Here is a 14,482-nt window from a genome sequence, read left to right on the forward strand (position 1 = left end):
ACCGATTGACCCTCTTTTTGTCCTAGGCTAAAAAGAAACCCAAAATCCTTTTTACTGGTTCAGGATCCAACCAATTTAGTTTTCTCACAACCCAAGGTGTATCCACACCTTAATACAAAACCCAATTTGAAAATATAAAATTCAAAAACAAAGTGGATTACACAAATTTTGCACCAAAGCAATGGCTAAAAAGCCACACTCTAATGAATCTCTCACAAAAAAAATGAGCAAGTTATGTGTAGGAGAGAATGAAGATTTTGCAAAAGTTGAGAGGAGAATTTGAAAACAAATGGTTTTGCTTTGATAGTTGGTGTGTAGAATGATGGAATTTGGTGGCTTTAAATAGAGTTTGTAGGATGAATTTTGGTCATTGGATTTAGGGCAACAAAGGATGAATGGTATAGATTAAGATGTGAGGTAAGGAAATGAAATGAAAACATAATTATGGTGATTAAAAGAAATTGGTGGAGATTGAGAAATCATTGAGATTGTGAGTGATTGAGGAGATTGAGAGTGATTGAGGAGATTGAGAGAAATTGGTGGAAATGGATTTGTGGAGATTGAAAGCGCCACTTGTCATCTTCTCATTTGTTTGATTGTTGGATCCCACGTCAGCATAAGTATGTCCTCTTGATGCCACATGTCAACTTCTAAGCGGTCCACTTGTCCATGTCACCCACCATGTAGGATTTGTCCACTTGTCCACGTCACCCGCCACGTAGAATTTTTCTCCTAACTTGTTTTGACCATAACTTCTTCGTTTAAACTCCGATTTGAGTGATTTGACAGACATTTGTTTTGTCTTTTCGAGCTCTACACTATAGACACTTTGAAACACTCAAATTGTTAGTTTATACTTTGTTTGTGATCATCAAAATATTTGGTTTGATTGAAGCCATAAAGCTAACATCTGCCTCTTCTTCATCTGTGTGACCTCCTTCATCGTCATGAACCACAATCACTCTCAACTGCTGGTTTTTACATGGTGACCTACCGTAAACTTCTCTTTGCACTTAAAACAGAGGCCCCGCTCCTTCCGCTTCTTATATTCCTCCTCCGTCAATCGCTTGTAAGTGGACTCCTTTTTTACCGCCGGCGCCGGTTGATTCGCCGTGATTGTGTTCGTCTTACTAGCTAGGGTAACCGTACAGGTAGGGACAGATTCTCCCGCTTTGGCCATCGCCTTTCCTCCCACCGTTGTGAGTTTCGCACTTCGATCTGAAACCCCCTCCCCAGTTCTAGGCCCACGGGTTCTGTAGCCAACACCTCTGCTCGGACCACCGGGTCGAGCCCGTTCAAGAAAGCGCACTTTTAACACCTTATCAGAAAGGTGTGGAAGGGGTGCCGACAGAGCTTCGAACGTTTCAATATACTCGGCCACTGTTCCTTCTTGCTTGATCGCTAACACCCACGCGCATTGTCGTCCCTCCTTTGCCTTCCGGAATCGTTCCAATAGCCGACTCCTCAAATTTTCCCAACTAGTAAATCGCCTATGCTTTTCATGGTAGCGATACCAAGCCAATGCGACACCGTCAAAACTTATGACAGATACAATATGTTTCTCTTCATCAGTCAGTTTATGGATTTCAAAATATTGCTCTGCTCGAAACAACCAAGAGTCGGGATCCAAGCCTGTGAAGATAGGCATCTCAACCTTCTTGAACTTGTTGCGATCATACCCGGGTTCCTGAATCTGAACGATCCTCGTCGGATCATCCGGTTGCTTGTTCTTTTGCAACGATGACTCCCCCAACTGCAAAATCGAAGATGTAGTTCCACCGGTGACATCGACTATGAAGCTTTCCAACATCATCTGGATTCTGGTACTCGTCTTCTGTTGCTCATCCACCTTCCCACACAGGGCCGCGACAACACCTTTGAGATCGACAATCTCCCGCTCTGTTGCTTCACATCTGGTCTCAAGCTCTTTCACAGTCATCTTCTCTCCAAATTCTCAGCACCATACTTCTCTGATACCAATTTGTGAGGTATTATACTCACTTTTGGAATGTATATTCAAAGAAACAAGCCCGAAGGCGTTACAAGCACCCCACCAATTCGAGAGGGTGGGTGTTCTCTCCAAAACTGCTACTGAGCACTCATTTCCAAGATGCGCTCCCCTCAGCCGGAATCGCTAGTAATCGCCGGTCAGCCATACGGTAGTGAATTCGCTTCCAGACCTTTTTTACTCCCCTACTATTCTATTTGTGGGCCCCACTCTCCCAAAACCGTTATTTCTTTCCCTTTGTACAAGTTACTCGATTGCCCCTAAACAATCCCCTTTCTACCCCTCCTATAATATGTTTTCTCAATCGGAGGCCTAACATGTATATATATATACACGTATCGTTCCAATTTTATCGGATGTTCTTGAAGGGACTATACATATTTCAATAACAGTGAGATTTTAGGCTTGAACTGCTTGGCTTTGCCATTATGAGTGATGGTATCTTCAAAAAAAATAGTATGACTGCACTCTGACGTTTCCTTTTTATCCTTCAGTTAAGAGTAGAAGATATATTAATTAGAGGAATTAAATGGAACAAGCTGATTGATCCTGAGAAGAAGGGGCAGTGGTGGTTATCTGGGGATATGGGTTATATGACAACGACATCAAAAAACGTTTCGGAGTTCGCTAGCACAATTGATAAAGAGGTTGTTGAAGCTCAGAAAATGCTTCAGCTTGCAGCTGCACAGAGAATGAATACAGATGCTAGGAAGGCAATATTTTGTATTATAATGAGTGGAGAGGACTATGTTGATGCATTTGAGAAGCTACTAAGATTGGATTTACCAGGAATGCAGGTTGGTGGAATTTTTCTTCACTTTGTACCTTAATTTTCAATTTACATTTTTTCGTAGACTCCGATCTTTCAATTTTGTGTCTAAGAAGTCTCTGAATTTTAAAAATTTACTAATAAGTTAGGGACCTATTAGATATTTTCAAAAGTTCAAAAACTATACTTGTAATTTAACTCAAAAAATGTTCTTTCATTCTACTGACACCATCTTCCATATGGTCTACAGGACAGGGAGATCATGAGGGTGGTTGTGGAGTGCTGTTTACAGGAGAAAGTGTTTAATAAGTACTACACAATTTTAGCTTCCAAATTGTGTGCGCATGATAAAAACCACAAGTTTACATTACAGGTAAATATATTCCCTTTCCTTTTTTCCTCTGCTATACACTCTTTTGGTTAGTCGAATTTCGATACTGTATACTACCGCCTTTTGACTATCTCTCACTTCATCATCACAGTATTGCCTGTGGGATCACTTCAAAGAACTGGAAACGATGCAGCTTATTAGGTCGATGAATCTTGCAAAATTCATCGTTGAGATGATCGCTTCTTTTACTCTGTCCCTTGCGGTTTTGAAATCTGTAGATTTGAGTGATGTCAGGCTGCTTACTCCAAAGAGAATCATGCATTTTCGTATGCTGTTCGATGAAATTTTTGAACGTCCTGACAAATTGGTATGGAACGTATTCACTCGAGTTGCTGTTAACCCCGAGCTCGAACCTCTTCGAAGTGGTATGCTATTCTTCATTAGAGGGTACATGATTAAAACTAATAAAGTTAATGCAAAAAAATTTCAGCTTGTCAAGAAAGCACTTAACAATGTGGAGGGAGTTCTTATGTAAGTCTTGGGTTGATATCAAGTTTTTCAAAATTTTATTTTTGATCGACTTATAGAATGCAGGCACATTGTACACAAACTTGTCAAAGCTATGTCAAATTCCAAATGATTTAAAATTTTTGAATCTTATTCTTGTCCTTTGAACTTAGATTCTCCCTGGCTAGCCTGAGAGAGTTTACTTGTTTAAGCTTTTAGCACATCTCAAGTAAGTGTGCAAGTTCGTTTTCCATGATCGGTTATGATTATTTATTGATATTAATATTTTGTTTTGAACTTTACTAATTGAGATTGTTGATATTAATATTTATTTTCCTAAGTGAACACTTGAAAATTCATCAATATTTATTTCGATCAACGGAGGTATGTTTTTTTATGGGATGTGATTATCAAGTTTGAAATGATTCTATAATTTTTAAATACCATTAAAGGGTAGGGAAAAATTCATTCACATTCCTTAATTCCCATTCCCTTTGAAGTAAACATGCCTTATTGTTATATATTGATGAATTATTATTATTATTATTATTATTATTATTATATATTTCAATTTTTAAAAAATGAAAAATTATATTTTGTTGAAATAAATATTGTAAATTTTGAAAAAGGAAAAACATAATAGAATTCATGATTCTATGTATTTTTTTTTATAGAAAATATTATAAATTCACATATTTAAATTCTAATTTTTTATAATTAATTTTTTCTCCAACACTTTTAAATGGTAAAACCATTATCCTACTGTTTTGAATCTAAAAGACATGATCTAATTGTTGCCGATAATTTCAAGGTCTATTTTTTTCAATTTGTTTGTAATATTTTTTCTATATATTGTTGTATAAATATTATATATTTTTTTTCTATAAATCATAAAAAACTCTGGTTGCTCTTATTTGATTTAATTTTTAATTTGAATTTTGCTTAGACCAGAAAGTCAACAAAATGATTTAAAAACTCTTTTTGTATATAAACTTTAATTTTATATAATTTTTTTTGTTTTTTTTTTTCATTTAAAGTAAATAATTTGGACTTCTATATCTTATAAAATTAGATTGTAGGCCATATTTTAAAAAAATTAATTTAAATATATTCTTTTAAAGTATTATAAGTATAAGTAAATTATCTTTCTAAGTTTCATTCCGTTCTTTTAACTTTTATAAAAAATTTTGTAAATTATGAATTTTACCTTATAAACTTTTAGAGATATGTTTGGTAGGTTTCAAAACTTTAAAAAATGTCTAATAGGTTTTCAAACTTTTAATTTTAAATGCAAAGTTGTGTGAAGTTTTAAATTTTTTTTTTAATATATTCCTCACCTATTAAAACTATTTTTAAAGTTCAAGAGCTTTAACATATACCAAAATAAAAGTTCATAGATTTATTTGATAATTTTTAAGGTTTAAGGGCCTACTAGATACAAATTTGAAAGTTAAAAACAAACTTGTAATTTACACAAATTAATATCAAAACATATAAAATAGTGTATATATAAATGGGAAAAATATATTTTTGGTACTTGAGGTTTGAGGTAGATGTCTATTTGATCTTTATAGTTTTAAAATGGACACTTTTGATCTCTAAAGTTTGGAGTAGGTGTTTATTTGATCTCTGAAATTCTAAAATGTTCACATTTAGTTCCTGAAGTTTGAGAAATGGTTACAAATAATCCCATACTATTTATGGTCCACTAATATTAAAATAACATGGGATTTAAATTGACGACTGTATTTTGGTAAAGATAAATTTAATAATTTTTTTAATTACTGGATTTTTCATTATCAAATTATATCCTTCCAATCACTTTATTCTTCTCCCCCTCGTTCAATTTAGTTTTTGCCAACACTGCCCTTGCCGTTCACACCAATCTCTACTTGTTTTCTCTCCATCCATAACATATTTTTCCCTCTCTGTAATTTATTTAAGCCTCCCTACCTTAAAGTTCTGGATCCACCACTGGTCCCCAGACACCCTTTTTTTATTTATCTCTTCTCTTTTTCTTCTTATCTTTCCAAATATTGTCTCAACTTTTATGAACTTTACTTTTTGTTCAAATATTTTTCTCTAAAAATTGTATTTATCTGTCTTAATCCTTTCTTGATTTTTCTTTTATTAGTTCTTATAATTTTTTCCTCAACTCATCCAAATTCCTTGCAATTTTATCGTTCAAATACAAATCTCTCCCTCCCATCTTCATTCTCTCTTGGAATTGCTCTCTCTCCTCTACATTTCCCTCCTACTCTCTCTCAACTATTTTGTCCATAATTTTCCTCCATCTCCCTCCACGAAGTATTAAATTATGAAAATAAGGAGTTACTTATTGAGTAAAAATGAAGGATTAATTAGTTATTGTGTACTACAAAAATTATTTTTATTATTTAATAACGCATGTAAAGGATTAGAATATGTAAAGTTTCTTCTCTTTATTTCTATAAATTAATTCAAAAAAGCCATAATAATTCTTAATTATGATTAATGAGGAATTTTCAAAAGTTTTAATTATTTTTATTTTTTAATACTATTGCTGAATGCTAAAATTTGGTCAATAATTAAATACCACGTCATCAATTTAAAATTATATTTAGGACCAATCCTAAATTTACACGTGTTCTAAATTAATTTTAAAATCGACGAATCAAATTATGCTACGTGCCTATTTTATGGCCGTTCGATGAAATCAACTAATTGGACCAAATTTACAAGGAGATTGGGCTCAAGCCCATGGTCCATTAAGCCCATGACCCATATAAACCCACAAAAGCTCTATAAATAGAGGGGGTCACCACTCATTTAGGGGATTGAAAAAAAATCAGAAGCATTAGAGATTCAAAGCCTTCGGAGCTTCACAGTCATCTATAACCGTTTAAAGTGCAAAGCATCCAGAACCAACAACACTATAAGAACGAAATACTTCAAGAATTCTGAATCTTCTCTTCACCAAGCAACCGATCGAAGAACTTCACAAGCTACAAGCCGAAGACTTCACAAGTCGAATACCTCAGCCGAAGTACTTCATCAAGCTGCAAACTTCGCCAAACATCAAGCTTCGCAGCCGAAGACTTTAATGATTTTTCAATACGCCAGAAGCTGAAGACACAAACTCATTGATTCGAGATTAAGCTCACAAGCCCTCGAATTGAAGTCCACGTCCGAGAGAATTAATCAGGAGATTATAATTAGAGATTGTAACACTACATTCATTTAATACAAATACAAGTTCATTAATTCAAGTTTATCTTCGTTGAATTTCTCGTCGAACAATTTGGCACACCTAATGGGACATCTTTACCTCTCATCTCTTTATCTCAACTAAAAAGGAAAAGCAATGGCATTCAAGGAAGCTGCATCAAATATTGTTGCTTCAAGTAACTCTTACTTGGGTCCAATGACTCACAATCGCGCCAAGGAGATGATGGATGCCCTGTTCAATTCAAGTTCAGAGAGTGAATTCCCTCCTCTCTCTACCCTTTGCAAAGGAGCATCTAATTCGAATATCATGTACCCTGTCATGATGGCTGATGCATCCACCATGGGAGGAACAATGGCGGATATGGAGAAGAAACTCAACATGATAACGAAGATGGTCGAAGAAAGGGACTATAAGATAGCTTCCCTAATGAACAAGATTGAAATTCAGGATGTTGCTGAATCAAACCAAAATCTCACCATGAAAGTTAGCCACCAAAGAAAGACCGTCATGCAAGAAGAACAACAGGAACATTATGTTTCCATTGCTTCACTGTCTGTCCAACAACTCCAATATACGATCATAAATTCCAGAGTTCAGTATGGTGGACCTTCTCAAAATTCTCTCATGTACTTGAAGCTATACACCAAGAGGATTGAGAACTTGAGAATGCCAATGGGATACCAACCTCCAAAGTTCCAACAATTTGACGGAAAAGGTAATCCTGAACAACACATTGCTCATTTCGTCGAAACATGTGAAAATGCTGGCACTCATGGAGATCTACTAGTCAAACAATTCGTTCGAACACTGAAGGGAAATGCTTTTGACTGGTACACAGATCTGGAGCCTGAATCCATCAACAACTAGGAGCAATTGGAAAGAGAGTTCCTAAATCGCTTCTACAGCATGAGGAGAACTGTTAGCATGATAGAACTAACCAGCACCAAGCAAAGATAAGGTGAACTTGTTGTTGACTATATTAACATGTGGAGAGCTTTGAGTCTCGACTATAATGACCGATTGATTGAAGTGTCTGCAGTAGAAATGTGCACCTAGGGCATGCATTGGGGACTTCTCTACATTCTCCAAGGTATAAAACCCCGAAGCTTTGAAGAAGTAGCGACTCGCGTTCATGATATAGAGCTAAGTATTGCTAGTAAAGGAAATAGAGACCATTTAGTCCTAGACCTCAAGAAGGAAAAAAAGAAGTAAAGAACCTTGATAAAGGTTCTAAGGGTTCCAAAAAAGAATCCATGGTCGTTAACATGACTCCAGTTCAGTGTAAAAGGAAGAAACTTCAATGATAAGAAAGATGAAAGACAAATGGTTGGGAATGAGAAATGACGCCCAACTCTGAGAGAGAGACAAGAAAAGGTCTAACCTTTTTCCGATTATGGTATTCCAGACATGTTGCAGCAATTACTGGAGAACCATCGGGTTATTAGCCATCCACTGGAGAAATGATTCGTCTTGAAAGAGTTAATCTTGAAATTAGGTCAAGAAAGAAAGATTGAGCTTGATCTTGACGAAGTAGTTCAATTAAACCATATTGCAGTAAACCCCAACAATCATGTGACTCACAATCAAAAGGTGAGTTTGATCCAATTCGGAACTCGAGAGCCTGTAGCAATTTGGTTGCAACACGAGATGGTGAGAAGAGCTCCTCGAGATGAGACTAAACTCACAGTTGATGAAGAAGAAGGATGGATCCTTGTGACTCGTCGAAAGAAGCAGAAATAATGTTTCATTTAGAAAGAGTATTGATTGTTTGAAAACTACAAAAGAAATAACAGACCTAAAAAGAAAAAGGTAAAGAAAAGTGCGAGAAAACCAAGGCCTGTCATGGAAGAGAGTGAAGATCTTCACCAACCTCGCCAGAAAGTAACTCTATAGGAATTCTTCCCGAAGAACTTCATTCATGACGAACAAGAAGTTCATGAAATTGTCACATGCCATGCTACACATGTGGTATAAGACAACGACTCTGTACTAAATGAATCTAAAGAAGTAACGGGACAAGAAGATCTTCCAGTTTGCCTCATGAATGACTTTCTAGCGCTCCCTCAAGCGACTAAAGATACTCTCATTGAAGCGCTGAAATATTCTAGCGTTTCTAAATCTTCCTATGAAACGAACACATGTGCTCCATATTATGAAGGGATCGAATCCCAAGCGAAAGCGGTTGATCGCTTGAGATTCAACTCGACTTAGAAAAGGAACGATACCGGTTAAACAAAAAAACATAATGTTTCTATTAATAATAAGGTTAAACCTCTTGGGGAAGAGAAAACTGTAACGCCTCCAAATTTCAATCAACTCAAATGGGGCACGTTACTAAAAACATCTTATTCAGCTCAATACATTTAAGAGAATAACTACATTTTATTCCATGACCTCAACTAAGTAACCTTACTAAGTTTCATAAATAACCAACTAAACAACTTTTATCCACGAAGTCAACACTAGTTTCATTTCACCTTGAAACAAACATAATGATAGCTAACTTCAATAAACTTCAATTCCACAATCTGAACAGATAACCAAAACTATAGTTCTCAAAAGAATGGTAAATTCACAACTTTAAATCATTCTTTAAATAGCAAACTAAACAAAACTAAATGGTTAACCAAACATCAAACGTAAGCTAAAAGAAACAACTCCAACTATCCTATTTAGAATAAAATGATGTAGTGCTATATGGTCTTTCTAGTCAAGTCTCCTCCTTGCCATCACCGTTCCTAAGAGTGACCTTGTTACCTGCAAAATCTGGGGGAAAAAGGAGGGGGTGAGTACAAAAACTAGTACTCAGTAAGTAGCCCTTACCTGAAGGGTCACACACAAACAACATGCTTTACAAGGATTTAAAATGACATGCTTAACAAGTCATCATGCTTTATATAGTATAAACCCAACTAAACATTCAAACTACATGCCAAAACCCAATCCTCACATCACAACTCGCTCATTCTCTCTTATATTCCTCCAAGGCTTACTCCTTCGAGTTGCACCGACCCCTAACCATCTACTCAGAGTCTTGACACTTCTCTACGGCGCTTGGCGTTCGACCCTTGACCATTTACCCAAGGTCTCGAACTGTTGCATCGATCCTGGACCATCTATTCAAAGCCTCGATGACTTTGCAGCATATTGACTCTTGTCCTTTCCTCCCAAGGTCCCAATACTTCCCTTCCTATAAGACTCATCGCATCGACCCTCGGCCCTTTACCCGAAGCCTCGACACTCATCTTTGTCCAAAGTTGATATATCGATCCCTGACCATTTACCAGAAGCCTTGATACCCAACTAGTGACGTATCAACCCTCTGGCCCTGATACTCAGCCATTCTCTTCATAACATAACCAAAATCTCGCCAAAGTCCTGTATGCTTTTAAGCCATGACCCATGCATCAATCATCTCATAATAGTCCATAATGCAATAAACACAAACCATACATAAATATCAATTAACTCAAAATAGCTCAGCATGTTCCGTCAACAACATATATAACTCACAAGAGAGGCACAACCAACAACATAACCAACATCTCAATCTAGAATTATATGAATGGAAACAAGTACATGGTATAAACAACCATAAACAAGTAAACACAAGCGCACAACCGATTCATACATCAAAGAACAAACATCCCTAAAAGTAAGAACTACTTAAAACCAGTGTTTTCGAGGCACACCCGGGCACACGCCTCAGGCGAGAGGCGAGGCGTTTTCGCCCAGGTGCGCCTCGCAAGGTGCCCAGGCGAGCGCCTTCAATCAAGCACTTGCCTTTGGGCGCCTTGGCGCGCCTGTTGCTTGAGGAAAGGCGATCGCCTCCTTCAAGGAGGCGATTGTCTTTTTCTTTTTCTTTTTATTTTTTAAATTTTTAAAGATTTTTAATTTTAAAAACTCTTCCTCTCGACAACGAAAACCCATTCTGCCTCCCTCTCGACATTCATCTTCAGTGGCTCAGCCTTCACCACCGTCGTCTTCGCCGGCCGTCGCCCGCTTCCCCCGTCTCCGACCATCATCGTCGCCGTCTGCCGCCGCCGCTGCCGACCCCGCTGCCGCCGCCGCTCACTCCGATAGGCGATAATCCGACTTTCGTAGTTTTTTTTTAAAAAAATTTCTTATATCTCATTTACTCCTTTTCGTTTCCTTTCTTTTATTTCACACAAAAGTTTTCTAAATCTTTGGCTTTCTTCACACTTCACAGTGGCTCTTTAGTCTTTCCCTTACATTTTTTTTTATCTTCCAAATTTGAATTATATTAGGATGGAAGAAGGTGGAAACAAACGCAAGCATCCCGATTGGCAATACATCATATTCGATGATCCAAAAGATACAAACACGTGCAAATGCGTGTTTTGTGGAAAAATTACCAAAGGTGGAGTTTGCCGAGCAACAAACCATTTGGTTGGGACAAATAGAAATGTAAAGGCATGTTTGAAATGCCCAACTAATGTGAGAGAAGAATTGAAGGAGTATCAAATAAGAACAAAAGCAAGAAGGGAAGAGAGTAATACCCTCCCAACGTATGAAGATTTACCTTTGATTGAAGAAGATGATGAAGATGAAATGGAAGTAGTTGGTGGTAGTGGTAGTGGATCTGGATCAACATCAACCCCAATGAACAAGCGAACAAGAATAAACACAGGTGATAATGTGAGTAGTATGGGTGGGAGAGGGAGAGGAAGTGGAAGTGGAAGTGGAAGTAGTAACTCTTGTAGTCCATCAGTGTTAAAACCACCGCGACCAAAGAGGCCAATAGATAAATTTGTTTATCAACATCCTGGAAAAGTTGTTGATGATAGAAATCGATTGAAGAGGTTGAAGCAATCAACTATTACTGAAAAATATGATAAAGAAGGGAGAGATGCTACAGTGCAACTCATCATGCGTTAGATATATCAAGCAGGTATTCCTCTAAATACTATTCGCTTGAGAAGTTTTGAAGTGATGCTAGAAGCTGTGGGGCAATTTGGCCCTGTTTGATACCTCCTTCTTTTCATGAAGCTCGAGTAACGTACTTGAAAAAATTACAGTACACAAAAAATCTTATAGGCGATCATGAGGTAGAATGGAAGAGAAATGGTTGTTCGCTGGTGTCAGATGGGTGGACTGATAGGAGGGATAAGACACTAATCAACTTTTTAGTTCATTCATCTATTGGAACGTTGTTTATGGAATCCATCGATGCATCTTCATGAATCAAAATTGGAGAAAAGATTTTTCAACTCTTAGATGGAATGGTGGAGAAGATTGGAGAAGAAAACGTTGTCCAAGTTGTGAGGGATAATACCTCAAACTATGTCCTAGCTGGAAAACTTTTAGAAGCCAAGTGACCTCATCTATATTGGACACCATGAGCTGCTCATTGTCTAGATTTAATTTTGGAGGATATTGGAAAAATTGAGCAGGTGAAAAGGTGTCTTCGGAAGGTTGTGGCACTTAGTGGTTTTATTTACAACCACTTGTACGTGCTAAACATGATGAGAGAATTTACTAACCAACATGAATTGGTAAGACCAGCAGTGACTCACTTCGCAACTTCATTTTTAACCCTAGCCAGTATTCACAGAAATAAAGCCAATTTGAGGAAGATGTTTATTTCTGAGAAATGGACCACCTCTAAATGGGCGAAGGCCCAAAGGGGAAGAGAGCAGCTGAAACCGTTATGATCCCATCTTTTTGGAATTCAGTTTTGTATACTTTGAAAGCATCGGGCCCTTTAGTTCGTGTGTTGAGGCTAGTAGATGGTGATAAACCGGCTATGGGTTATATTTACGAAGCTATGGATAGGGCAAAGGAGGCTATTAAGAGTGGTTTTAATGGAAACGAGGCAAAGTATAGACCGATTTGGGAGATTGTTGATAAAAGGTGGGATTGTCAACTTCATCGGCCTTTACATGCAGCCGGATATTATTTGAATGCATCTCTTTTTTATGACAACAAAGAGAGAATAATGCAAGATCCTGAGGTCATAGATGGTCTGATCAAAGTTATAGAATGATTAATACCATCTATCGATGATCAAGTTCAATGTTCAATCGAATTAGAATTGTACAATGAAGCAAAAGGCATGTTTTCGAGTAATGTAGCAATAAGGACGAGGGGTGTTAAAACACCAGGTAATGACATTATTTATTACTTTTAGTTTTAAATTTTTAATAGACATATTTAAGTTTGAACTACTGAAATTCTAAATCATTTATTTAATATGTGCACAGCTGCATGGTGGTCTCTTTATGGTGTTAATGCTCCGATTTTATGAAAGTTAGCCATGAGAGTCCTTAGTCTAACGTGCAGCGCTTCTGGCTGTGAGCGTAATTGGAGTGTTTTTGAACATGTAAGTGAGAATAATTTGGTTTTTCCCTTGTTAGTTGAAGATTTAAAAATCCACTTTTGACTCGACATTGTTAATAATTCTTTAGATTCATTCAAAGAAGAGGAACATGTTAGAGCAAAAGCGTCTTAATGACTTGGTTTATATAAAATATAACCAAGCACTTAAAGAGCGCTACACTCTACAAGACCAACTCGATCCAATTACTTTGGATTATATTGATGAAAGTAATGAATGGTTGATCGGAACACTCGAAGAAGAAGATGGTCAAGAAGAAAATGAGTTGGTCTTTGATGATGACGACCTCACATGGGGAGATGTAGCCGAGGCTAGTGGTGTTAGAGAACCCATAAGGCAAACTAGAACATATGCAAGATCTAAAGGAAAGTCGCCTGCTACTCCCGCTCCTACAACTTCAAGAGTTCGAAAATCAGTGTAAGTTGTGGTTAGTGATGATGATGATGACACCGAAGAAGAAGAAGAAGAATTGGAAAAGGAAGATTGTGAGGACGTCCAAGATGAAGAGAATTTAGATTTAGATGAGGATGATGAGCTTTGATTACTTATATTTACTTTTTGTTCTATTTCAGACTCTACAATTTCTTCATGTTGCTTGTCTTTATTTGGAACTAAACTTATAGAATTTGGTTGTTTTATGCATCTTGTTGACATTTACTATTTTGGTATTGATTTTTTTAAGGTAATCTATGCACTATATATATAATTTCTACTTATTTATCAAGGTGCGCCTCACTTCAATCGAGCATCACCTTTGTATCGCCTCTCGCCTCAAAGCGATCAAAGGACTCGTCGCCTTGCGGTGCGCCTTGCGCCTCGAAAACACTGCTTAAAACAAGGGTTTTAACACGCTACTAGGCTCGCCGAAGGATTACCTAAATAAAAGGTAACCAAACTTGTGTTAGAACTAACTAAAATCACTTAATTTGCATCAAAACTAAATTTATGTGAGTCGTTACCTACTAACTCAAAGTAAAACAACTTGGGTCAGGAGTGGGTAGACGTCGAGGAGGTTTGGGCTCCCAAAATCAAGTTCGAAAAGCCTTAAGCTTGCTGTTCCAATGTCAAAAAGCGATGGGTAACGCTGGTTTAGGTCCGATTAGAGGTGGGTCAACGCGGAACCAGTGCCAAAGAGGGTGGGTATCATGAATCGAGCTTCGAATAGGAGTGGCTAACTATCGAAACTTGTCAAAACGAAGAAAACGTCACATAACTGGGCTGTTCGCGTCGAGATCACAAAGTGGGCCACCGGAGCCGCTGGTTCGTGTGCTAACCGAAGGTTTGTACCAAAGAACGGGTCG

The 14,482-nt window shown here is 37.3% G+C and overlaps 1 protein-coding gene and 1 pseudogene across 3 annotated transcripts in view; both read left to right on the top strand.

Annotated features, from left to right (window-relative positions):
- Positions 1-3,776, top strand: part of LOC111015171 (uncharacterized) — a 34,215-nt gene extending 30,439 nt beyond the window's left edge. For 2 of the 3 annotated variants that reach the window (XM_088123436.1, XM_088123437.1), the window contains exons 11-13: positions 2,503-2,805; positions 3,028-3,150; positions 3,260-3,776. In XM_088123436.1, the coding sequence (XP_087979562.1) occupies positions 2,503-2,805; positions 3,028-3,150; positions 3,260-3,643 (810 nt within the window). In that variant the 3' untranslated portion in view covers positions 3,644-3,776. The remainder of the gene's footprint in view (positions 1-2,502; positions 2,806-3,027; positions 3,151-3,259) is intronic. The other variant, XM_088123438.1, reaches the window with a different exon arrangement.
- A 9,324-nt stretch (positions 3,777-13,100) lies between these two features.
- LOC148211918 (uncharacterized) lies at positions 13,101-13,776 on the top strand (annotated as a pseudogene).
- The last annotated feature ends 706 nt before the right edge of the window (positions 13,777-14,482 follow it).

Source organism: Momordica charantia (assembly GCF_013281855.1).
Source record: "Momordica charantia cultivar OHB3-1 chromosome 4 unlocalized genomic scaffold, Mcharantia_2.0 BLBB01000004.1, whole genome shotgun sequence".
NCBI lineage: Eukaryota > Viridiplantae > Streptophyta > Magnoliopsida > Cucurbitales > Cucurbitaceae > Momordica > Momordica charantia.